Genomic DNA, 26,311 nt, shown 5'->3' with positions numbered 1-26,311 from the left:
CCGCAAAGCGTGCACATGCAGGGATGGGTGGCCATGGAATGGCCCTGCAACCCTGATTTAACAGGACCAAACCCAAAATGCCCCACCAGAACCCGGCCAGCACCACCGGCAGGGAAGGCTGCCCCCAAACAACACAAGTATGAATATGGTATTACACTCACCAAGACTGCTGCAGACAGAGTGGGAAAGACATAAGGTTTTAAAAATTAGCCGAGTGGCATTAGTATTAGCCATATGTGTGATGTTCAGTAGCTCCCTTCTCTTCATGTTGCATTTTATGTTTTTCTCCCTATTCTGAGCGGCTGGCACTTCCCTTTATAAGACCCATGTGACCCAAATTAGCAGGATATACCTGTGCTCACATGTCAGTACCGCCATGTTTTTCCCATTCTGTCTGCAGAAGTGGTGGTGAGTGTAATACCATATTCATACTTGTGTTGTTTGGGGGCAGCCTTCTCCGTCGGTGGTGCCGGCTGGGTATTGGTGGGGCATTTTGGGTTTGGTCCTGTGACATTGGGGTTGCAGGGCCATTCCATGACCTCCCTTCCCTGCATGTGCACGCTTTGCGGGGTTGGCAGTCGCTGACCGACACCAGGAGACCTGCAAGTGGTACACGGGGCAGTATGGTTTGATCAAATTATATACCGACATCCTGGCGTTGGTTTTTAAAATTAGCAGAGTGGCATTAGTATCAGCCATAGGTGTGATGTGCAGTAGCTCCCTTCTCTCCATGTCGCATTCAATAATGTTATTATTGTGGTCTCTGTTATGGGACTCCATACCTTATGTCATAGAATATAGACCTTGCTTCACCATGGCTATTTCTGCTCTATATGTCTCTCTGACTTCAGCAGTAAACCAATGGATGTCCTCATTAGTTAGCATATTTAGTAAGAAACATGACCAGTGGTCGTCTCTATCTGAGATGGTCGATTGAGATGACCGCCAGTCTTATAACCCTGATTGGGGATCACTGATGGGACCACCGTCAGTGATCTGGACCCGCGGGGACACCACCGACATGTCTGTTGGGGTAGCTGGAGCTGGAGCTGGATTAGCCGGGGAGTATCCCACTGTAGCTTAGGTACAGGCTCACATCCCTGGCTTGTGGTGGTCTCGGATGGAGGATGATCAGGCCTGGGAACGCATAATGTACCTGGGGTTTTGGCAGGCTGGGTGTGTACAATACCACAGTCTGATGCAAATTCCGGCATGTATGAGCTGTCCTCAGGCTGAAGAATGCTCTCCTGCAGGAGCTCCGACATATAGGAGGCCCAGGAGGAAGGTCTCAGAAACTCCCAGTTGGGCCTCTTCTCTGGCAGGTCATGCTGATGAGCTAGCGATAGAGGTGAGCCTGGATCCAAGGCCCTGTGCGCCCGTCTCATCTGTGCCAGCACCATCTTGGATGCCATGTGCTGTGAAGTAGTTAGCAAATATGTGTCCATTGTGTCCAGTCAGAAACTTCCGGAGGTTGCAGACTTCATTGGGGGTCTGCTCTCATCAGTTCCGAATATGCCCCCCCATGCTCTAGACTGCCTATAAAAGCTTTAAGGATATGTACACACATGGTATAGTGGTTGAGTTGAACCAACAGAGAAAAACTATAATGGAAAGATTTGCACATTTTCAGTCTTTTCAACCTATACCATGTGTGAATCTGGTCTAAGAATTCTGTGATTTGCTAAGAAGGCTTATAGATCCAAAATATATGGTATAGTTTTTGGTTAAAATAATTTTCTTACAATGTCAGGAAGACACAAACATACATAATACATGGTGACATTCCTGTTTTTAGCATGCATATTACAGAATCTATCCTTTCTGACAGTCATTATTCATTTACAGCACAGCCTAAAAAAAATGACAATGTTTAATTGCTGAATTGTATATAATGACATCTGCACCCATAGAAAGATTCTGTTGCTGGAATAATCCTTTAACCAGGTACAAAATATTATATTCAAGTCCAATATGTGTTTTATTATATTTGCCTGTACTGCTCAGACTTCGTTATAAGCAGTAAGCAGCACATAAAGCACTGAGTCTTTCCGTTATGTTTCCTTGGTTAATTTTGCTCATGTTTTTGCTCAGTCTGTCTTGTCCGTGCTGCGGTCTGTGTGGCCATGGAGAGGGAAGAGCGGGAGACACTGGCTGCCTCTACAATTTCTATATCTTTACAAGTGAGGCAGGCGACCAGCTTTTCTCTTGATGCGCTGGATGCAAAGAAAAATTCATAAGAAGCACCTGCAAGAAAGGCACCCAAAATGGGACCAATCCAGTATACCTAGAGGGAATGAAAATGTTACCATAATTAGTTGGTGACTGTTTATATAGATTTTTGATTGTTCATTGATCTACAGGCTGAAGATCAACATTTAAATTCACAACTATTAACATGCAGGTAATATTTTCATAACTAGCTGGAGTCAAACATAACCTAGTAAACATAGATATTATTTTTAAAATCTTTGGAACTCCAAATCAATCACACTTCTGCTAAATGAACCTGCCCAGTTATGAAGCAACGTTGATTGTGAATCAATTTGTCCTGTTGTGCAAATTGAACAGAAAACATATAGAGATATTGGGCAAATAAAGCAAGACACTCCCTATAAAGGAATGGTTCTGCAGGTGGTGACCATAGACCATTTCTCTGTTCTCATACTTTCCGGCTGTTGTTTTGGTAACTTTGGCATCTTGTCATTGCTCTCAAGCTTAAAGGTAGCATGAGGTGGTGTCTACAACCCACAGAAGTTGCTCAGGTAATGCAGCTCATCCAGGATGGCACATCAATGCGAGCTGTGGCAAGAAGGTAAGCTGTGTCTGTTAGCGTAGTGTTTAGAGGCTGGAGGCGCCACCAGGAGACAGGCCAGTACACCAGGAGACGTGGAGGAGGCCATAGGAGTGCAACAACCCAGTAGCAGGACTGCCAGACAGAGAACACAGGATTGGCAAATTCGCAACTAGCGCCCTGTGCTCTTCACAGATGAAAGCAGGTTCACACTGAGCACACATGACAGAGTCTGGAGACACCGTGGAGAGCAATCTGCTGTCTGCAACATCCTGCAGCATGACTGGTTTGGCAGTGGGTCAGTAATAGTGTTGGGTGGCATTTCTTTAGAGGGCCCCACAGCCCTCCATGTGCTTGCCAAAGGTAGCCTAACTGCCATTAGGTACCGAGATGAGATCCTCAGACCTCTTGTGAGACCATATGCTGGTGCGGTTGGCCCTGGGTTCCTCCTAATGCAGGACAGTGCTAGACCTTATGTGGCTGGAGCGTGTCAGCAGTTCCTGCAAGATGAAGGCATTGGAGTGGCCCGCCCATTCACCAGACCTGAATCCGATTGGGGCATCATGTCTTGCTCCATCCACCAACATCACGTTGCACCACAGACTGTCCAGGAGTTGGCGGATGCTTTAGTCTAGGTCTGGGAGGAGATCCCTCAGGAGACCATCTGCAACCTCATCAGAAGCATGCCCAGTCGTTGTAGGGAGGTCATACAGGCACGTGGCGGCCACACACAATACTGAGACTCATTTTTACTTGTTTTAAGGACATTACATTAAAGGGGTTATCCAGCGCTACAAAAACATGGCCACTTTCTTCCAGAGGCAGCCCCACTCTTGTCTCCAGCTTGGAAGGGTTTTGCTGTTGGAGACAAGAGTTGTGTTGTCTCTTACAGAAAGTGGCCATGATTTTGTAGCACTGGATAACCCCTTTTCCACTTTAATTCTGTGTGTGACTCCAAATCCAGGCCTCCATTGGTTAATAAATTAGATTTACATTGATGATTTTTGTGTGATTTTGTTGTCAGCACATTCAACTTTGTACAGAACAAAGTATTCAATGAGAATATTTCATTGATTCAGATCTAGGATGTGTTATTTGACTGTTCCCTTTATTTTTTGCACAGTGTATATATACTGTATTTAGGACTGCATTGGCACAGATCAGTCAGAAGGCGTGATCTTTTTCTTTTATATGGATGGCTGGGTGCATGTAAATCACGTACCTAGGGAAGATGTGACACCAGAATGCACTGGGAAGGAGAGAAGCAAGTAAAGGCAGTGTGATAATATGTACAATGTTTTGCTGGAAAACCTTGGTCTGGCAATAACAAGAATCAATCTGCATTTTACTTATCTTCTATCACAGGACAACTGCAGAGGTCTTGTGGAATGCATGCATTGCCAGTTCCGAACCATTTTGGTTTTGAGTAGAGATAAGCGAACCTCAAGCATGCTTCGGTTTGTTTGAACCTGAGCGCGCGGTATTTGATTATGGGTGGCCATAGGCTATATTCATTTTTTTCCAACACTCCCTAGGACTGCATCCAACTTCTTCAGCCACAGGTAATCAAATGCCATATGCCTGGGTTCGGCCAAACCAAAGCATGCTCAATGTTCGCTTTCCTCTAGTTTTGAGTCAGGAGGACTTGCATGTTAGGCAAGTGGTGTTAATATTATGTCTAATTGGTGTGTGTATGTAGGTGTTTTATGCAATTAATATGGTAATAACTTACCCAGTGGTGCTCCCAAATGCCTGAGAGTAAAGCTGGACCAAGGGATCTAGCTGGGTTCATGCTTCCACCTGAAAAGTGTCCCTGGGTATAAATAAGAAGAGTGACAAAACATATTTATAACTACCTCTTGACACTTTTTTAGGTGTTGCTTGACACCACCTCACTCTTAACTCCCCAAAACTGGAGGTACTGTTGCCTCATATTTTCAGTAATTTTTTCACTATGTTATATGATTGTGTTTAATGTGCTGTATGTTTCATCAATGTATGCTTTTAGAATATAGTTCTACTACATTTCTACATTTTTCAGCAGATCGATAAAACAATGGACATCAACAGTGCAAGACAGATCCAATTATAAAGAGATCTGTCAGGTTCCATCATGGTGTCCATCATTTTTGCATACAAAATAGCAGGGCATAGTGAACTATTCTCCCTCTTAAAGATGCTAAACACATAAATTAGATACATTCAAATACATTTTTTTAATGATAACATTAATGATTTCAGCATCTGGACAAATACTGTATACAAACATTTGCGTAATGTTTCAAATGTAACTGATGTGATTTTTATACTATCCATATAAAGAGATGACACCCAACTCCACCATACTGTATTTCAGTAGAGAGAAGAGAATAAGCTGTTGCCTTTGATAGACCCTTATAGCACCCGTGACAGTAGACAAGGTCTTTGTTTTGTCACCTGTCGTTCTTTCAGCAGAATTGAATATTTTGGAAAAAGAACAAAATTTTGCTCCTACTCAAAACTTTGATTTATTTAATACATAATTGGATATTAATAAATTTGTGAGGTTTCTTACATCTGGCTTAGATCTGGTGAACAATATAGATCAAGTGGGGGGGGGGGGGGGGGGGTGAGTGGGATACATCAACTATGACTATTTGTGATTTTAAAGACCAGTTTATGGTTGCACAACCTAAAGATTTAGGGGGAGATTTATCACACATGGTGTAAAGTGAAACTGGCTCAGTTGCCCCTAGCAACCAATCAGATTCCACCTTTCATTTTCCAAAGAGTCTGTGAGGAATGAAAAGTGGAATCTTAGGCCCCGTGCACACAGAACGAGAGCTTTGGAATTCCGCGGCGGACATATTCATTCTTCAGTGCCGAGAGATGCAGCGTGCAAGCCTCCCATAGAGTGTCATTATGACACGGAGGCTGGCGGCATTCTGTGGCGGACAATCTTGCTCTGTGTGCACGGGGCCTCAGAATATAATATGGATCATGTAACCTTAGTCTCTGTACCACATTGAGTAAAAAGCAATCCTTCTATCCTTTAACCCCTTAAGGACCAGGGCAATTTAGATTTTTGCGTTTTCGTTTTTTCCTCCTTGTGCATAAAAGGCCATAGCAGTTGCATTTTTTCACCTAGAAACCCACATGAGCCCTTATTTTTTGCGCCACTAATTGTACTTTGCAATGACAGGCTGAATTTTTGCATAAAGTACACTGCAAAAGCAGGAAAAAATTCAATGTGTGGTGAAATTGAAAAAAAAAACACATTTTGTGTATTTAGTGGATATGTGTTTTTACGCCGTTCACCCTGGGGTAAAACTGACTTTTTATATTTGTTCCACAAGTTTTTACGATTAAAACGATATATAACATGTATAACTTTTATATTATGTGATGGCCTGTAAAAAATTAAAACCATTGTTTACAAATATATGTTCCTTAACCCCTTAACGACATAGGGCGTATATTTACGCCCTGATGCCGTTAGGGACGTTCAGAGCGGGGCCGCGCGGCGGCCGCGCTCTGAACCGCGGCGGTCCCGGGTGCCGCTTGTAGCCCGGGACCGCAGGTATTAGCGGGCACGGTCCGATCGCCGTGCCCGCTAATACAGTAATCAGATGCAGCTGTCAAAGTTGACAGCTGCATCCGATTACCGGACACAGCGTCATCCCTGGTGTCTAGTGGGGAGATCGCTCCTCCGGGATGTTATCCCGGAGGAGCGATCTCCGTAACTGAAGCCGGCCAGGGACCGCTCCAAGATGGCGCCGTCCCCGGCTCGGCACTCGTTAACTTCCGGCTGCAGCAGCCGGAAGTAAACGAGTGCCTATCTCATGGATCTCTTCAGCATATCTATGCTGCAGAGATCTCTATGAGAGATCAAAGCACTTATACTAGAAGTCCCCTAGGGAGGCTTCTAGTATATGTGTAAAAGTAAAAAAAAAAGTGTTGTTAATAGTAAAAAGCCCCCTCCCCTAATAAAAGTCTGAATCACCCCCCTTTTCCCAGGTTATTAATAAAAGTAAACAAATAAATAACTAGATAAACATGTTTGCTATCGCCACGTGCGTAATCGCCTGAACTATTAATTTATCACATTCCTGATCTCGCACGGTAAACGGCGTCACCGCAAAAAAATCCCAAAGTGCAAAATGCATCATGGCGCAAAAACTGACACCTGACACAGCCCCATAGACCAAAGGATAAAAGCGCTACAAGCCTGGGAATGGAGCAATTTTAAGTGACGTATATTTGTTGACAATGGTTTGAATTTTTTACAGGCCATCAGATACAATATAAGTTATACATGTTGCATATCGTTTTAATCGTAATGACTTGAGGAACATGCATAACAAGTCAGTTTTACCCAGGGCGAATGGCGTAAAAACACATTTCCCCCAAATAAACAAAATGCGTTTTCTTTTTTCAATTTCACCACACTTTGAATTTTTTTCTGGTTTCGCAGTATACTTTATGCAAAAATTCAGACTGTCATTGCAAAGTACAATTAGTGACGCAGCAAAAAATAAGGGCTCATGCGGGTTTCTAGGTGGAAAAATGCAAGTGCTATGGCCTTTTAAGCACAAGGAGGAAAAAACGAAAACGCAAAAATCGAAATTGGCTCTGTCCTTAAGGGGTTAAAATCGCTCTATTCGCAGGCTTATAGCACTTTTATCCTTTGGTCTATGGGGCTGTGTGAGGTGTCATTTTTTGCGCCATGATGTGATCTTTCTATCGGTATCTTGATTGCGCATATATGACTTTTCGATCGCTTTTTATTAACATGTTTCTGGATTTGATGCGACCAAAAATGCGCAATTTTGCAGTTTGTGATTTTTTTGCGCTTACACAGTTTACCGTACGAGATCAGGAATGTGATTAATTAATAATTCGGGCAATTTCGCACGCGGTGATAGCAAACATGTTTATTTATTTATTTACTTTTATTAATAACCTGGGAAAAGGGGGGTGATTCTGACTTTTATTAGGGGAGGGGGCTTTTTATTAATAACAACACTTTTTTTTTAACTTTTACACTTATACTAGAAGCCCCCCTGGGGGACTTCTAGTATAAGTGCTTTGATCTCTCATAGAGATCTCTGCAGCATAGATATGCTGCAGAGATCCATGAGATAGGCTGCTGCAGCCGGAAGTAAACGAGTGCTGAGCCGGGGACGGCGCCATCTTGGAGCGGTCCCCGGCCGGCTTCAGTAACGGAGATCACTCCTCCGGGATAACGTCCCGGAGGAGCGATCTCTCCACTAGACACCAGGGATGACACTGCAAACGGTAATCGGATGCAGCTGTCAACTTTGACAGCTGCATCCGATTACTGTATTAGCGGGCACGGCGATCGGACCGTGCCCGCTAATACTTGCGGTCCCGGGCTACAAGCGGCACCCGGGACCACCGCGGATCAGAGCGCGGCCCCGCTCTGAACGTCCTTAACGACCGCAGGGCGTAAATATACGCCCGCGGTCGTTAAGGGGTTAAATCAAGAATACCGGATTTGGATAGTTTCCAATTTGCTGTGGAGAAGGATCTTAAATCCCAACATTCCCTAATTTTCAAAAAAACAGAAAAGGGTAGAGCAACAGTCATGTTGAACTTAGGTCTCTACCTACAGTAAGCATACTTGATTCTTGATGATAGGGACACATAGGAAAGTAGAAGAAAATCCTGAGGCTGCATGTAAATATTCCTTGCAATTTCTATTAAAAGAGGGCAGGGGTTTGGGGATTTTGATGGAAAAAGATTGTAATTTTCTTATGGTCAGCAACCCTTTAACCCGTCTTCCATGGACTCCCCGAAGTCCACAAAAATGAGTTCCCACCCCCTCTAAGGCCTGTATCTAAGCATAGGGTCGTTATCAGAAAAGCTTTGGATCGATAGCTTATTGCAACCCATAGTGTGGGTTGAAGGAAGTGCTCAAATCTATGCATAGCTTGGGAATGGAAAAGTTTGTTTCAGTGGTTTTTATGTGATGTAGCCATTCGATTTTATGTGATGTAGTATTCGAGTATCCCTCATAATCTTGCCATTGTAGCTTTGAAGTACCATCTCAAAAGAGCTATTTTTATTCTAGTGAGATCGATAGGGGGATTTATCATTGCTGTGGCCAGGGAGAAGGCACAGATTCCTCCCTTCTCCCTGGCGTATGTCCCGCTCGCCTGATGAGCGGGCAGGGGGCCGCTGCAAGGCAGGGAGGAGGTGTGGCCTTTTCCCACACCTGATTTACCAGGTGGAAATCTACACCTGCTCAGAAGCAGGTGTAGATTTCTGTGTTGGCTGCGCAGATTCACTAAAAGGCGTGCGCCTCTAAGTGAATTCAGCGAGGACTAATTTGAGACTAGTGTATGAGTATGCCGGTCTTGATGAATCCCCCCCCCCCCCCCAAATGAGTTTATACTACTTGTGGTGAACTTTAAAAAAAAAAAAAAAACTACTATTTTTTAGTGGAGAATCAGTTCTTTTTCCAAATTACTGATGCTCCGATGGGCTTGTGCTTCTCCCCCACTTTAGCCAATCTCTATATGGCATGGTGGGAGGATATTTTTCTTTTTTCAAAGAACAATCCATTTAAAAATTGTATTGTATGGTATGGGCGGTACATTTACAACCTCATTCATTTGGGGCTGCAATGTATCTCCTAGCCAAGATTTTGCTCAATATATAAATAACAATTAAAGGCAATGTTGCTTATGGTAATGTCATAACCTCTTTGTTCAGGAAGCCAATTGCATGTAACACCATCTTAGAGGAATCAAGTTGTCACTCTAAACATACCATTTCTGTTATCCCCAAGGGGGAATATGTAAGAATCAAGCAACCTTGTTCTAGAGAGGCAGATTATGTAAGAGAAACTATGGAGATAGATAAAAGGTTGTCTGATAGAAAATCTGCCCTCTAAAAGCTTCAATGAGCTAAAACTGATGGAACAAAGAGATCGGAATTACCTTTTGTTTATCCCCAGAGATGTTATAAACAAGTAACGTTTTCTACATTGTATAGCAATCAGTACAAGGAAATAAAAAAGGTTGTTAATAAACATCTGCCTATCCTATACCAAGATAATAAATTAAATAAAATCTTAGGAGAATGTGAATTAGTGGCTAGGAGAGGTATAACAATATGTAAAGATAGTGTGCAAGTGCAGTAAGAAAACTTTCACATTTACAACAGATGTTGGCACAAGGACTTCATTTCATTTTCAAGTAATTTTTAAATTGCAACAGTGATCATGTAAATTATGGTATTTTCTGTTTCTTTTGTAGAAAAACATACAGTAAAAAGGCTGAATGACATGGAGACTGTCAGGACTTGGGGACTGGAGGACACTGGTCAACAGCCCCTGGCCTGCACAGGTGTGACACAAAACGCAGACAAGACAGACAAACACAAAACTCTGGGTCAGAATAGCAAGGTCAGTAGCAGTCGGTCAGCGCAGTACAAAGACGTAATGAAAATAGTAGTCAAAAAGCCAAAATCCAAGAACCAGGATAACAATCAAAAGGAACGCTAGTTAAAGTAACTCTCAGGAACTGAGGCTCTGTCGCAGGCAAGGAAGGACACGCAGGGGAGTATATTTAAGGAGATTGGAGTCCCTGGACTTGATTGCAGCTGAGACTCCCACAATTTAACCGAAGCTGACTGGCGGAACGGCAGCCAGTCAGCACAACCTACATTTCAAACACCTGAGTCAATCAGCCAGGGGCGGTGAAGCGTCGCCCGTGAAAACAACTAATAAAGGAGCAACTAATTGCAGTAGGTCTCAGCACCCGCCATGATCAGTAACTTCTGACCTGTCATAGATGCAGCATAGGTTACTCCAAATAAAGTAATGCTTTCAATGACTGTTGTGATAGTCACTGATGACTACACTGAATGGCTGGGATAGGGGGGTTGGGGCAGGCCACTGGGGGACCCCATTCAAAAGGGTTGCTATGGGGTCAAGCCATTTCTAGTGAGCCCCTGGTCTGACCTTAGTCACTGATTGGCTGAGCTGGCAGTTCTTGTGTTACTGTGACATAACTGCAAGTTAAAGGAGACCACTGGGGGGTGGAGGCTGTTTTTTTTGTGTCATATCTGTGATTTCTGGATTTACTGTGATTTACTGCAAAAAAGATAGCTAGATTACCGTCCTCTAAGTGTGGTAGTTCCATAAATTTTGCAAGGCTTGTAATAGAGCAAAGGTGGCCAAGGGCCCTCAATAATTCAATAATTGTTCAGCCAACAGTTATCTATCCTTTCCTCCCCATACACAGTGCTGTGACGAACCTTCCTGTGTTTTCTATGGGGAGAGGAGGGGTAAGCCACATCCAGACTGCTCTGGCAGTGCCTTATCTCTCAGAGAACAAAGGGGTTGGGCAGTGATTTTCCATCATGTCCAACCCCTGTGTCCACCAAAATCATCTATGGGGACCTTTAGCACACTGTGAAAACACCACAGGCATACCAGTTGCTGCACAGTACATGGCATACTGCAATAACAATTATGTAGTCGGTTATGCATCTTACCGCTGCTAAACCTCCTGCTGTTAGAGAAAAACCGATGGCAAGGCTTCCAGGCTCCGTAATATCTCTGCGCCGTCGATCATCCACAGCAAAAATTGTAAAAGCCAGCTGGAAGGTAGAGATAATTTCCATCCCCAAAGCTTGTCCTGCATTTCCCTCACTACTAACCTAGGAGGGGAGGACAGATAAATAATTAAAATAGGACATCACTGTTTATATTGAATTGTGGGTAATTAAACTATTCCTCCAGATTATGAAGTATTTGAAGAGCAATAGGTTCAGATTATGTTCTATTATCTTGTAGTTATTCTAGTTGCTAGGTTTTTAGCCAGATATATTTTACTCTGTACAATAGCTTTTATTGGGTTTTGAGCATGGACAGTTATTGACAAAGTAAAAGGAAATCACACATTATACATGATTATTTTATCAGTATAAATATATAAAAGAACAGCTCTAAAAAAGTCACCCTATTGCAAACGAAAGACAGTAAGAATGGGAATACACCATTTACAGAGGCAAATAAAAAAGAAATAACAAGGATCTCAGTACTCTTACCTAAGAAATACTAAGATCATGTCAACTATAGCACACATACATCAGCAATCTGTCAAAATTGGACAGTGATGTATACATGCATGGACAGGCATGACCCCATTGACTTTAACCCTTTGAGGACGAGGCCCAAAATGACCCAGTGGACCGCGCAAATTTTGATCTTTGCGCTTTCGTTTTTCCCTCCTCCCCTTCTAAGAGCTCTAGCACTTTCAGTTTTCTATCTACAAGGCCATGTAATGGCTTATTTGTTACAGGAATAGTTGCACTTTGTAATGGCGTCTTTCATTTTACCATAACATGTATGAGGGAATCCCAAATATATTATTTATGAAGATATAAATCGGTGAAATCGTAAAAAAGAATGCAATATGGTAACGTTTGGTCGGTTCCTGTGTCTACATAATGCACTATATGGTAAAAGCGACATTATACTATTACTCTGTAGGTCAGTCCGAACACAACCATATGCAGGTTTACAAAGATTTTCTAATGTTATATATTTTTTTTTTAATGAAATCCTTTTTTTTGGCAATTAAATATTAATAAAATGGGCCTATTGTGACGCTTATAATGGTTTTAGTTTTTTACCTATGGGGCTGTATGGGGTGTCATTTTTTCCATGATCTTTTTCCATAGGCATAGCATTGATCAGTGTTATCGGCGATCTGCTCATTGAGCCTGCCTGTGCAGGCTTAGTGCAGCAGATCGCCGATCGGACCGCACAGAGGCAGATGAGAGACGATCGGGACCCCCGCAGTGTGACTGCGGTCCGCTTTACCGATTGGGACCCCCGCAGTCACACTGCGGGGGTCCCGATCTGTAAGTGACTGGGGACTCCCCCTGTCACTTACACTTAAACGCTGCGGGCGCGCCGTGATCGCGGCGTTTAAGGGGTCAATGACACGCGGCAGCGCGATCGCTGAAGCGTGTCATTACCGGTGAGGTCCCGGCTGCTGATTGCAGCCAGCCCCCACCTGCTATGAAGCGCGCTCCGCTCCGGAGCACGCTTCATAGCTCAGGGCGTATCGGTACGTCCAGGGTCGTCTGGGGACAGACTTCCAGGACGTACCGGTACGTCCTAGGTCGCCTAGGGGTTAATGGCCTGAACATAGTCAACTAGTGACTGAGTTTGCAAAATTACCTGAACAAATCCATGTATTAATGTGAATGTAGTCACTAGTTGCTATTAAAGTCAAAGAGGCCCATGCCTGTCAATGCACATGTCAGCATCCTATTTTAGCAGTTTATGTATGTATGTTTCCTTACACACCTACCATGTACACAATTCAGAACTGTAAGGGTCTTGCTTGGTGATTCACATTTGCTTCTCTCCTCTGGTTTACTGGGATGACGGGTTGAATGGATAGATGAATGGGCAGACAGACAATTTGCATTTTTAATACATGTGCCAAAATTAATAAGTAAGACAGTAGATTCAGAGGCAACTGTTTGACAAAGGGAAGACAATACATGGTAACTTGTATTACTGGGTGGTATAGATAATCTATCTGTTCGGGTGTTGGAATGTTGAGTACCCCATGACTCTGAAGCTATAGCTACACCTATTAATGTAATCTCTGAAGGACGGCTCCTACTATAAATAAGACAAAAAGTACAGGTCACAGGTATAGTAAGTAGATTTCTAGATGCCAAGGAAGCACAGAAGCATGTGCTGCAGTGAAGCATAGAGGCATGTGCTAAATAAATAAGACAACAATACCATTGCCTTGACCACAAAGATTTATTAAAATAATTGTGTCTCAACATATGATGACAGATAGCCCATATCATTGTGGCCATTGGGTACTTACTGCTCCAACAATCCTGTGCTTGTATTATAAAATCTTCCAATGTACTCCTGCACCATTCACTAACAGCAGCTATTCTTAGGCTATAATTGACATTTGTGTTGAAGGTTTTGGGGCAAAGTCTATAGATTCTACAGGATTGTTGGTGCATGCAGCATCCCTTTTTCCATCTAAACAATTGATACCATGGACCGCATGTATGTTAATGGCATTTGTAAACCGCAGGGGTATCCTTCAGATAGAAGAATCCAGCACTAAGCTAAGAATCAGATAAATAAAAGAGCCAAAGGCTGTGTTTCCACATATTTGTTCAGAATTTGTTCTGTAATTGCAAACAAAGGTTTCTGTACCAAATATTAAGTTCTTTTTCCCCAAGATTTAAAGTGTTGCTGTCATTATAACTTTCAAAATCTAAAACAACAGTAGATGTGAAATAAAGTAAGTTTGCAATATACATTTATAATTCTTTGTTGTTGTTATGCTAAAAACAAAGCTGAACTTACCAGAAATCCAGGTCCAGTCTCCTGAAGGCAGAGTTTTAGACTTGTGCTGAAAAAAACAGCCTAAGGGTTCCTTCAAACCTACCGGATCCACAGCGGATCTCACTTCTGCAGATTCGAAGCGAGAACCGCTGCGGATCCGGTACCATTCACCCCTATGATAGCACATATTCGCAGCGGGATTAACATCCCGCTGTGAATATGTGCTTTAACCCCTCGCTGTCTGCAGCCCCGCCGCCGCATCTCCCATCCCCGGCCGCATCCCCGCATCTCTGGACGCATCCCCCGCCGCTCCCAGCTCCGGTCCCGCTAATGAGCGGGACCTGAGCTGGGAAACTCACTGCAGCCGCGCCGCCGAGCAGGTACTTTATGCTCTCCGCGGCGGGCTGCTGGATGCGGCGGGGGATGCGGCCAGAGATGGGGGGATGCGGCGGGGGATGGGGGGGTGCGGCCAGAAATGGGGGATGGGGATGCGGCGGCAGGGCTGCGGACAGTGAGGGGTTAAAGCACATATTCACAGCGGGATGTTAATCCCGCTGCGAATATGTGCTATCATAGAGGTGAATGGTACCGGATCCGCAGCGGTTCTCGCTTCGAATCCGCAGAACTGAGATCCGCTGTGGATCCGGTAGGTGTGAAGGCACCCTTAACCTAGGAAGTCTGGCCAGTGCAGAGAGTCATGGCTACATGATTGCCTTCTCTCTGAGCGCTCAGATGACCTGGGAAACACTGGCCTTCCTATTTTCTGACTCTTTGGGGAAAAAAAAAACAGTCAGAACACAGAAAGTGCTGTGTTTTCCATCATAACTAAAAATAATTAATGAATGTATATTGCAAACTTGCTTGATATCACATCTACTCTTAATTTAGATTTTGAAAGTTATAACGACACTGACACTTTAAATACTTATTTCCTGCAATAAAATGCAAAATAATTATTTTAAAATCAAATAATGTGATTTTTTGGAATTAAATTTTATAGATTCTGTCTCTCACAGTTAAAATGTGTATCTAAGATACAAATTACAATACCTCTCCATTCTTTGTAGGTGGGAAAACTTGCAAAATTTGCAGGGTATCAAATACTTATTTTCCCACTTTTCCCCACTGTAAGGGTGCTGTTAACTATATTTTTTAGCAGTAGTGAGTAGTAAGCATTTGTAATGGTAGATTACAATATAAATACTATTTTTATACATAGGCAGGGGTGTTGAACCTATCAACATTAATTGATTGGGAATGTCTGTGTGGCCTATAGGAAACAGTGGCAGTCTGCTGACGCCACTCCTATTGCATGAAGCGATGGGCAGCAGACCATTGTTGTTGGCATCATTTTCTTTCAACGGCTCAACGTTGCCTTTTAATACTACCTATTACATCAAGAGTAAAACATCCGATAATTGACCAAATGCGTCCGATAATTGCTTGGTGTAATAGGGCCTTAACAGTGAATGTGTGAAAAAACTTACCCTGGTAACAAGTTGATTGTAGACAGATGTAGGAAGAGATAAATAAAAAATGGCAGAGGCACATATTCCACCAAGACACTGAGCTATGGCAAAGACCAGACCATGAAGAATATCCAGTTTCCGTGCACATACCAAGGCAGAAGTGATAGCTGGGTTCAACTGGGCACCGCTTATTTCACCAAAACTCTGCACCAGACTAACAACTGATAGACCTGCGGCTATTGGTGGAGCCATAGATAGGGATGTCCTGATTCCTAAGCAAGATGATCCTAGTACCACTGTTAACAGCATGAAGGTTCCCAAAAATTCTGCTAAAACTGAGCGCCAAAAACGATGTTGCCTCAATTCCTGCAAAATCAAAGGTAAGCACTGAATTAGATTCCTTTTACTTGCAACATGAACACCACAAACTGAAGTAATGTGACTTTGAATATGAAAGTTGTTTTGATTTGATGGGTTGATTTGTGGTCAGTGTATTTTTTTCAAAACAAAGCATGCTCTGGTACGGCATGCTCACATTTACAAAACAACACCAAAAAAGTAACACCACCAAAAATGGCATTAAAACTGTATGTTATATTTTAAAATTACTGGATCTCATACAGTGTACTACAATGGTCTTGATTTACATTACAGAAATTATAATTTAGCAGAGACAACACAGCTACTAAAAATGAATTGGGTTGCAGTACAAGCAAGCCAGTCCTCGATGGATTTCTGGCAATTGTTAGGCCACTTGCAAAACCCTATTTACTTTGACTAGTAACGATCCCTGTGTCAAGGAGTGTGACACGGGGAACTTTGACCATGTGACCTTTGTTGTGCCAAAGGTCGACATTTAGTCCTAAATGAAATCTGACAATAAATTTGGTCATATACATAAAATTTGCAAGATAAACAACAAGGTAAAGAGTATTATGAAGAGTACTGAGTGTATTTAAGAAAAGATTGTGAGAGAAGTTATAAAGAAGTCATGTTAAATCACTTAAGGTAGTAAGAATGACAGAGGAGAGTTGTTTAGGCTGTTTTTTCCTACCTCTTTGATGACCATCTTCTCTCAATGGAAATGTGAATGAATAAATTACCTAAAGCTACTTTTTATAACCCACTTCTAAACACAGCCCTCCTCTGTGAAGGTAACTCCTCCTAGATTCATATTACATGTAAAATGTACTTTCTTTCTTTTATCTCTGCACATTATTTTTTATTCAGAGTAAAAAAAAAAGGATGTAAATGAGGTATACCACTTTATTTACATATTAATGAATTAATTAAACAGTACAAATTGTATCAGGTTCTCTTTGCATTATGAAGTGTGCTTGGCTGGAAGTATTAGTTGAATTCATAATGGCTATGATCAAACCACTATTAAAAAGTAAATAGCCAGGTTAGCAGTGCAGCTGTTTGGACCAGACCCCGTCCCCTCTGTTCCCTTGGTGACTATTGTGAGATTTATAATGAATGTGTTTTATCTTCATAAATAAAAAAAATGTTCCAAACATGCAACAGCATCAAAGAAAAGTGAACATGAGGAATAATCAGACAAATAACCTAGCAGCAATATTACTTCTGTTTTATCACACACTGTCACTTACATAAGCTGAGGGTTAAGGTGCGTTTACACGTAACGATTATTGTGCGAATTTGCGAGATAACGATCGAATTCGAATGATAATCGTACGTGTGAACGATCAAACGACGAACGAGAAATCGTTCATTTTGATCTTTCAACATGTTATCAAATCGCTGTTCGCAAAAAATTCGCAGATCGTTCCGTGTGAACAGTCGTTCGCCGATTTAACCAATGTGTGAGATAGGCTTAAGGATCGCAAAATGAATTTTCCGTACGATATATCGTACCGTATAAACGCTGATCGTTATGAAAAAAAAATTGTTACTTTGACATCGTTAATCGTACGATCGGGCCAATTATCGTTTCGTGTAAACGCACCATTACACAGATATTGAGACATTGTATGTCATTGCATATACAGCATTTACCATTATTAGCTATGTGCAATTGGAGATCAATCTCTCTCTCTCTACATATATTCTAATTCTTTAAACAATTTTCTCACCAATGGACAGTTAACAACATGGAGGGAGGCACGAAAGAGAAACGGTATCAGTTTGCAGAACTGCATAGATATAGAACAAAAAGTCCACAGCACGCCAGCACAGATGGTGAAAAAGGTAATGGTTTATTAAAAAAAAAAAAAAGGTATACAAAAACAGAGGATGCAACGTTTCGGTTTTCTCACAAAACCATTCTCAAGCATTTGTGAGAAAACCGAAAATTGCATCCTCTGTTTTTGTTCACCTTTTTTGGAATAAACCAACACCTTTTTCACCATATGTGCTGGCATGCTGTGGACTCTTCATTCTATATTTGGGGAATCTCCAAGCCTGGTGATTTAATTCCTTTAGCACCCGCCACATTATTTTGGAAGTGCGGCTTCTCTTTTTCTTCCTTTCTACAACTGCATAGAAAGACTAACCCACCAAGCTAAGAGTCAGAAGCAGACTCGAGAGTAGTGGTGTATTCCGAGGCAAACCATGTACAGAGAAAGTGAGACTTAGGGTCGAAGAAGTTTTTATTGATAAACAATCGCAAACTACCTGAAATCATTCATCATATTACACAGAATAATAGTAGATGGTTAGGGTGCATTTACACAGACAGATTTTGGAAGCCAAAGCCAGGAATGGATTTAAGAAAAGGAGAAATCCTAGTCTTTCCTTTATGACCGCTTAAAGCCTCTCACACATTGGTTAAATCGGCAAACGACTGTTCACATGAAACGATCTGTGAATTTTTTGCGAATCGCCGCGTTTACACGTACGATTATCGTCCGACTTCGACCGCTATCGTGCAAATTCGCACGATAATCGTTCTGTGTAAACGCAGCATTACACCGAACGATTAGTGAACAATTAGCGAACCAATGTGGAATTACAACAATTAACAATGATTTTAGGTGCAGCTAAACAACACAAACAATTTTTCAACCATTTCAGTTCTACATTAAAGTCTATGGAAAAACAGCTGTGCACAAACGAATATCTTATCCAGAGAACATGCTGTCGCCATTGACATTTGTGTTAGAAAAACAGGATGCTTTTCTTAAACCAGACAGAAAGAAGCAACCTGTAAAACCATGGTATGAACCTAGCCAGGATTAAGGGAATCAGATTATGTAAGGTATAAATATAATGAAACCTGTAATTTAGCTTTTCATTTTAAGCAATACATTACACCCCTCTACTGCCCAGCTCCCCTTTATATCTGTTCATAGGGTTATTTCAATTCACAATAACTTTTTGCAGTATATTTGGAGACATAAATTAAGCAGTTTGCCTTATTCTATGCCCCAGTGTTACTTTCCATTTTGTTTTTCATGCAGAGCAGGTCACAGAAATTGAATGCAGATTTAAGCTAAACAACAGACATCAGCAAAACAACACAGGTCCAGCATTAGGATGAACCATACAGCGAGAAAAGCTATTGTCATGTGGCCCATTATTCAGTTCTGGCAGAGAATAAATGCAGGGGAGGGAGTGTGACCAGAGCTTGGGGAGGGGGGTCCTAATTGTATTCTAGTAGCGTTCTGTGTTCATAATGCTGATGCATTGGCTTCTTTAATAGAAAACAGCCAGAACAATCAGAAAACTGCTATAAGCATTAAACTTATCTAAAAATCCCCATCAGTCTACAACTGTGAACACATTTGTTCGCAAACACTCCACCTATTTAGTGATGTGTCAGGTTCTGTGAACATTGTGCCTTTTTTTTCCGCTCAGTTATCAAAATTTACCTGTAATGCTGCGTTTAAACTGAACGATTATCGTGCGAATTTGCACGATAACATACGTGTAAACGCAGCGAACGATCAAACAACGAACGAGAAATCGTTCATTTTGATCTTACAACATGTTCTAAAATCGTTGTTCGCAAAAAATTCGCAGACCGTTCCGTGTAAACAGTCGTTCACCGATTTAAACAATGTGTGAGATAGGCTTAAGCGATTGCAAAACGAATTTCCGTACGATATATCGTACCGTCTAAACGCTGATCATTATGAGAAAAAAATAGTTACTCCGACATCGGAGGAGGAAAAAACAAAAGTTTTACCTGGATGTGCGGCCTCCATCTTGTCTTTTTGGATTGTCATACTAGCCGAGTCCGCTTCGATCAGACTAAGAGTATGTTCACACTAAGTAAAACAGGAGGAATTATGCTGTGGAACTTTCCCATAGCCCATCTATGGGAGAGAACGCGCTCCCCCACAGCCGCCGGTCTCAGCTCAAAGAAGTGACATGTCACTTGTTTGGGCCAGTTCACACTGAGGAATCACGGCGCAATTCCGCGGCGGAACTCTCCGCCACGCTCAGTGTCCTGCTTTGAGTGAATGGGAGAGCGCGCGTTCAAAGAACGAACATGATAGATCTTTGAGCAGAGCGCGGCGGCAGCGGACAGGCACGCACTCTCCCATTCACTCACAGCAGGACACTGAGCGCAGCGGAGAGTTCCGCCGCGGAATTGCACCGTGTTTCCTCAGTCTAAACTGGCCCTTTGAGTGGAAAGCAGCGGCAGCGGGGGAGCAAGCGCCCGCTCATTCACTCACAGCGGGACACAGAGCACGGCTGGATTCTGCAGCGGAAAGATCCACCGCGGAATTCTGCCGTGTTTGCTCAGTGTGAACATACCCTAACACCCGCATGCTGACTTGTCTTGTGCTGCTGAGATTTTGCATTGTGCATTTATTGTGCATAAAATACTTTCAGTTTGATCTGCCCTGTGAATTCTTATAGAAAACAATGGGTGGCATAGTATGTCCCACGCCTGGCCTAATGCAATGTATGTATTCTAATGATTGTAAGAAAATGGGCATTGTGCTTAGAAGACATTGAGAAATGATAATAAATTATTACATAAACCCCCCGCACATGAACCATCTGTAGGCGATCATACAGCGGGGTGTACGGCGGATGCGGCACATGACGCCCGGCAGGCGGCGCTCTCAGCACACTGTGACCCGGCCCGGGAGCCCCATCCACTCCCTGCAGAGCCATCCGGACTCCCGGAGTCACCACCCATCACTACGTGCGCTCCCGTCCCTTCCAGCACCACAAGAAGCTTTCCTCTGTCAAGTCAACATCACATGACGCTGAGAGGCGCAGCCCGCCAGATTCCAAGATGGCGTCGCCCATGAGGGCCATGATATTGGGGAGCCGTGCTCTGAGGTGCCTGCGTGTTACGGGTCTGCAGAGGAATTACGCAGCCGTCAGTTCCAGAAGAGGTGAGGATAAACGGGACTGGGGTGAGGGAGGGGGCGTAACGTCAGCTGTTGTCACATACGCTGGCCAGGGAGACTACAAGTCCCAGCATACGTAGGTGTTCAGTAGAATCCTGTGCGCGTTATGGCGGCTCTGCAGACGCCTCAGCTGCTGGGAGTGACGTCACTGCTCGTCCCAGCTGTGGAGCATGTACGGGTGAGGCTGACGTCACTGTGACAGTTACTAATACAGGTTATAGGTCATATGGTACTCGAGGTCATTCCAAGTAACTACGGGCAGCAGGGGAGGTCACTCCAAGTAACTACGGGCAGCAGGGGAGGTCACTCCAAGTAACTACGGGCAGCAGGGGAGGTCAATAGCCTCAAAGAAAATGTCACCTTCCAGGACTGAGAAGAATCAGAGACTCTCCTCCTCCTCCTTGTTTTCTGGGAGTGAACTAATCAAGTGTGCTAAAAAAATGCTGCACAAGCAGATGTTCTTGGGTGTAAAATGGCCCCAAACCATTCTCTTATAATGACTGACAGATGTTTTCTTAGTGATCTCAGCGCAGTTCAGTGTTATTTGAGGTTTAAAATATTTTACGCTTCAGAATAAACATGAAATGATATAAGCACAGAGTGTAAGGCTTCTTTCACACTATGTTTATGGTGTTTGCTGGAAGTAGCTAATAATGTTGCAAAAGCGTAGAGGAGATGTATCCATAGATCCTGATCACCTGACGGAGGCCACGTACTGTCATTTTGGCATCAATTCAGGTGGACTCATCAGGATTTCTAATTACTTGCTGTACAAACCTCTGCACTTTTCCATAAGAAAAACTACTTATATTCCACAGTATCTGCATTAATCTAAACATGGATGTCTATGTGTATATGCATTTGGGAGAGATTTATAATTCAATGGAATTTATCCACGAGAATTCCACAGTGTGAACCGACCCTCAGAGATGTTCATGGCGTGGGTTGGGTTGTCCTCTCTTTAGTGTTTATCTCTGCATCATGAGTATAAGGGTTTCTCTAAGAAAAGAAGTCTCTTGTGTTCTCCATATGTGTCTGTACACTACAGCTGGTCTGTCCCTGGCAGGGAACCTGTCAGAGCCAGGCTCCTTGCTAAGTTCAGCAGGGATGCCTGATTTGTGTCTCTTGCTCCACTGAGAATCCGAGAAAAACTGACCTACACTTCCTCTCCACATGTGACTACTTCCTACAGGGTGTATGTAACAACCTCTGTGAGTGGTGGAGAATAGAGTGTGAGAAGGATAGAGAATAGAGATGGGTAGAGAAAGAGCAGCATCTCTCATTGGTGTACACAATACAGTAACCCTTAAATGACTACAGCTGTGCAATATATACAGAAATATACATAGTGACATCTAGTGGCAAAACTTATAACTTCACCACATCACCACTTTTGAAGTTTTTTTTGTAGGCTGTAACACCTGCAGAGATAAGTTAGTCTATAGTAAGATTCTCCAAAACTGAATCAATTGAATTGGGCTTTTATACTAGTCTTGACACTTAATGTCATAATGCTTTCCAAGTGTTCTGATTTATTGAAGAAGTCTGAAATGGCACTCTAGACTTTCTTTCCAAAGTCCTCTGGGTAATTGGAACATTTGGAATGCTGAATTACATTTGCAAGAATAAATTAATTGACAAATAAATGAGGCCACTTTAAAGAATCCATGGAAATAATCGTAAACTGTCCTGATTCCCTATGTCATCACCTGTAATCCATGAGAGGAACCTGACATCAAGTTTATATTTAGGCTGCTGCGCCACAGAATAGCTTATCAGTTAAGAGGGACTGCCCTCCTTGCAGAGGGAGGATACCGCCCGAGGACTGTCTAGAAAACATGGGTTCAGTAATGGTCTCCGATCCCGAATGCTCAGCGTCTGACTCCCCGCGGCCAAAGAAGTTGGATGCATCCCAGGGGAGTTGTGGAAAACATGGATGTAGCCATAGGCTGCATCAATGTTTTCCTGGCAGCCCTAGGGCTGAATTCCAACTTCTGCAGCTAAAGGGATTCAAATGCTGAGGGGGTTCGTAAAAAGGTTGCTGAACCTGAACAGTTTCTGCTCAGATCTGCTCAACAGTACTCATCAACGACTGATTGGCTGAGTGACAATTAGAGATGAGCGAATTTGCCGAAGTTCGGGTTCGTATGAACCTGAACTATCGGCTTCTGATTCCCGCTGTCTGCAGCCTCCATAAACAGGGTGGATACAGCCTTACGGACCGCCTGGAAAACTGGGATACAGACATTGGCATAGGCTGTATCCCAGTTTTCCAGGCGGTCCTTACGCTGTATCCACCCTGTTTATGGAGGCTGCAGACAGCGGGAATCAGAAGACAATAGTTCAGGTTCATACGAACCCGAACTTCGGCAAATTTGCTCATCTCTAGTGCCAATACTCAACACCCCTATAATTAGCTGGTCAGCACCCACACTTCCAATGAACTGGGCCAGAAGCAGTTGTCTCTGTTTACTGTGTAGTTGCTGGACCTGGTTACCGCATCTTGGCTGCCATTTACTTGAACTGGAGCAGAACTGCAGTTATGCATCACCACTGTTGCAAAATGAGTGGAGCCAACTGCTTCCTGTCGTGTTCTGTGTAGTGCCAGTGCTGACCCCTTTCAAGCGTGCTGGCTTTTACAGTACCTGCTATATTATATGTTTACCAGTAGGGCTGGGCGATATTGACCTAAATCAATATCGCGGTTTATCGCACATGTAGCCGCGGTAACGATAATTCAACGATAATTATGACACGCCCCTTTTTGCAAACCACACCCACTTGCCGTGCCAAACTGACGACATTTTGATTAAAAAAAGTAAAAAAGAACTCGCTGAGCAGCAACCCGTGGTTAGTCTATTATCATTATTATTAGTCATTATTAGGGGACCTGGACATGTATATACAGGTATACAGCCTCTACAGGATGTGTATACACAGGGGGTCACATAGGGATTGTTGTGTATGACTATACGGGGGTGGGAGGGGGGGGGTGGCTAGGGGTGTATTACTATACAGGAGGTACATAGGGATGGGGGTACGGGTCTATACATGGGAGTGCATATGGATAGAGATGTATGACTATACAGGGGGGGATAGGGGATGTATGACTATACAGGGGGGGCATAGGGATAAGGGTGTATGACTATACAGGGGGGGCACATAGGGATAGGGGTGTATGACTATACAGGGGGGGCATAGGGATAGGGGTGTATGACTATACAGGAGGTACATAGGGATGGGGGTACGGGTCTATACATGGGAGTGCATATGGATAGAGATGTATGACTATACAGGGGGGGGATAGGGATAGGGGTGTATGACTATACAGGGGGGGGGATAGGGATAGGGGTGTATGACTATACAGGGGGGGCACATAGGGATAGGGGTGTATGACTATACAGGGGGGGACGGATTGGGGTGTATGACTATACAGGGGGGGACGGATTGGGGTGTATGACTATACAGGGGGGGACGGATTGGGGTGTATGACTATATAGGGGGGGACGGATTGGGGTGTATGACTATATAGGGGGGACGGATTGGGGTGTATGACTATATAGGGGTGTATTACTGTACAGGGAGCACAGGGAGGTGTATGCTGGGACCTGTAGTCCCCTCAGTACAGGGCTGTAACATAGGAGGAATAATGGGCTGCAGCAGGCAGGATGCCACGCACAGCAATGTCTCCTATAACTTATCCTGCCTGCTGCAGCCCATTATTCCTCCTATGTTACAGTCCTGTACTGTACTACAGGAAAGCCGCTGCCAAGTGCTGCTGTGACATGGCCGCGTCCCTGCACACACAGGACAACATGTGCAGCGCTCGCCGGCCGGGTGTGTGTGTGTGTGTGTCCCGGACCAGTCCGATCCGATCGCCCCCACACCCGGCCGGCGAGGCCATGTCACAGCAGCACTTGGCGGCGGCTTTTACTGTAGTCACCTCAGTGTGCAGGGACGCCGGACCGGACGGGTGGTGGGCGCTTTGGCAGGACAGGTGCGGTGGGACGGAGTTTCGGACCGGACGGGTGGTGGGCGCTTTGGCAGGACAGGTGCGGTGGGACGGAGCCTCGGACCGGACGGGTGGGTAGGGTGGACAGGTGCGCGGACCGGACGGGCGGTCGCTTGGGGAGGGGGAAGGGGGGAGCATTCTCACCTGGACCCTGCTGCTGCTCCTCCACCTCCCGCTGATACCAGCGCTAGTGCCGGGCCGCTCGTGTGTGTGCGGGGGGCACTGACAGGACGGGCGCAGGGACACAGAAATACAAAAATACCGCAAATACCGTCCTAGCCAAGTTGAAGTCGGTTAACCGACGCCAGTGACGGTATCGGTATTTTTGCGGTATACCGCCCAGCCCTATTTACCAGTTATGTTTATTACTCATATACCGTATTTAAACCTAACCAGTGGTAAATAGAATCTTCAGTTACAAGAAACTAATTTCTACTTTTTTTTTCTTCTTTTTTTTAAATCCTTATGCAGAAATATCATTCAAACTAGATGAGAAAACTGCTCATAGTAGCCTGGACCTATTCAAGAAGGACACTGGAGTCATTTATCGTGTACTAGGCATTGATCCCTCCAAAGTCCCTCAAAATCCTGAGCGTTTTCGTGAATGGGCTGTTGTTCTTGGAGACACTTCGGTCGCAAGTGGTCGTCATTATTGGGAGGTGACAGTAAAGAAGTCCAGTGAGTTCCGCATAGGTGTGGCAGATGCAGACATGTCCAGAGATGAATGCATTGGTGTATGCAACCGGTCATGGGTTTTTGCGTATAGTCATAAAAAGTGGAATGGAATGGTGGTAAATAAAATAATCCCCATAACTAACATTGGCCACCCAAGCAAAGTGGGCCTACTGCTGGACTATGAAGGTGGAAAACTCAGCCTTGTGGACCCTGATAAGGGCTCCCTCATCCATACTCTCAATGCAAACTTTCGAGGCCCAGTCGTGCCAGCATTTGCCCTGTGGGATGGAGAACTTGTTACCCACTCAGGCTTGGATGTCCCTGACAATCTATAAAGTCCTTTAAAGTATTACAGTAAAAGTGCCTCTTCAGCTAGAAGCATATCCTGGCATAAACTGCTAAACCTCTTTTTTATTGGTATTCCATGATCTACATATAACATTTTATTTAGGCTTTGCTTTGACTTCTCTGGTGTTTCAGTTATAAAAAAAAGTATCAATGTGGATATTGTTCATGTATATTTTCTGAATGGCAAAGTAAAATAAAGACATGTTGTGATGTTGTGCCAAAGAGGAAAAAGTGAATTACAACCCTAAGACTGCAGCACAGGAAATGGTTTGCTATCAATACAGTACAAAGACCTTATCAAGTGTTCTCCATCATTAAATATGTACAATCAAA

General features: G+C 43.6%; 2 protein-coding genes and 1 long non-coding RNA gene across 5 annotated transcripts in view; 2 read left to right on the top strand and 1 right to left on the bottom strand.

Moving 5' to 3' along the window:
- Positions 1-10,286, top strand: part of LOC138792720 (uncharacterized) — a 27,109-nt gene extending 16,823 nt beyond the window's left edge. Inside the window, exon 3 of the long non-coding RNA XR_011363177.1 lies at positions 10,054-10,286. This is a non-coding gene — a long non-coding RNA (uncharacterized lncRNA). The remainder of the gene's footprint in view (positions 1-10,053) is intronic.
- On the bottom strand, positions 1,854-21,173 carry LOC138792717 (aquaporin-4-like). Of its 3 annotated transcripts, none has more exons than XM_069970464.1 (5): positions 20,988-21,173; positions 15,629-15,976; positions 11,297-11,461; positions 4,524-4,604; positions 1,854-2,284 (listed from the first exon to the last, which is right to left on the bottom strand). In XM_069970464.1, the coding sequence occupies exons 1-5, from the start codon at positions 21,015-21,017 to the stop codon at positions 2,066-2,068; spliced, it is 843 nt and encodes a 280-aa protein (XP_069826565.1). In that variant the 5' UTR covers positions 21,018-21,173; the 3' UTR covers positions 1,854-2,065. The 3 variants fall into 3 exon arrangements, with proteins under 3 accessions (XP_069826565.1, XP_069826564.1, XP_069826566.1); XM_069970463.1 differs by lacking the exon at positions 20,988-21,173 and adding an exon at positions 20,576-20,936; XM_069970465.1 differs by lacking the exon at positions 20,988-21,173 and adding an exon at positions 16,665-16,877.
- On the top strand, positions 20,654-26,311 carry SPRYD4 (SPRY domain containing 4). The gene is made up of 2 exons (XM_069970468.1): positions 20,654-20,928; positions 25,427-26,311. Exons 1-2 carry the CDS (start codon positions 20,826-20,828, stop codon positions 25,963-25,965), a joined length of 642 nt encoding a protein of 213 aa, XP_069826569.1. The 5' UTR covers positions 20,654-20,825; the 3' UTR covers positions 25,966-26,311.

Source organism: Dendropsophus ebraccatus, chromosome 5 (genome assembly GCF_027789765.1).
Source record: "Dendropsophus ebraccatus isolate aDenEbr1 chromosome 5, aDenEbr1.pat, whole genome shotgun sequence".
NCBI classification, from domain to species: domain Eukaryota; kingdom Metazoa; phylum Chordata; class Amphibia; order Anura; family Hylidae; genus Dendropsophus; species Dendropsophus ebraccatus.
The sequence above is the reverse complement of the archived record's forward strand: the minus strand, read 5'-3'. Positions and strand labels throughout refer to the sequence as shown.

Bases quoted from the DNA above. Each gene is read 5' to 3' on its own strand.
- LOC138792717 (XM_069970463.1), bottom strand. From the start codon at position 20,701: ATGGCTCTGCAGGGAGTGGATGGGGCTCCCGGGCCGGGTCACAGTGTG. The intron at 11,462-15,628 runs GTAAGTTTTTTC...CTCCCCTCCTAG, and splicing joins ACAATCAACTTGTTACCAGG to GTTAGTAGTGAGGGAAATGC. The intron at 2,285-4,523 runs GTAAGTTATTAC...CATTCCCTCTAG, and splicing joins GCATTTGGGAGCACCACTGG to GTATACTGGATTGGTCCCAT.
- SPRYD4 (XM_069970468.1), top strand. From the start codon at position 20,826: ATGGCGTCGCCCATGAGGGCCATGATATTGGGGAGCCGTGCTCTGAGG. The intron at 20,929-25,426 runs GTGAGGATAAAC...ATCCTTATGCAG, and splicing joins AGCCGTCAGTTCCAGAAGAG to AAATATCATTCAAACTAGAT.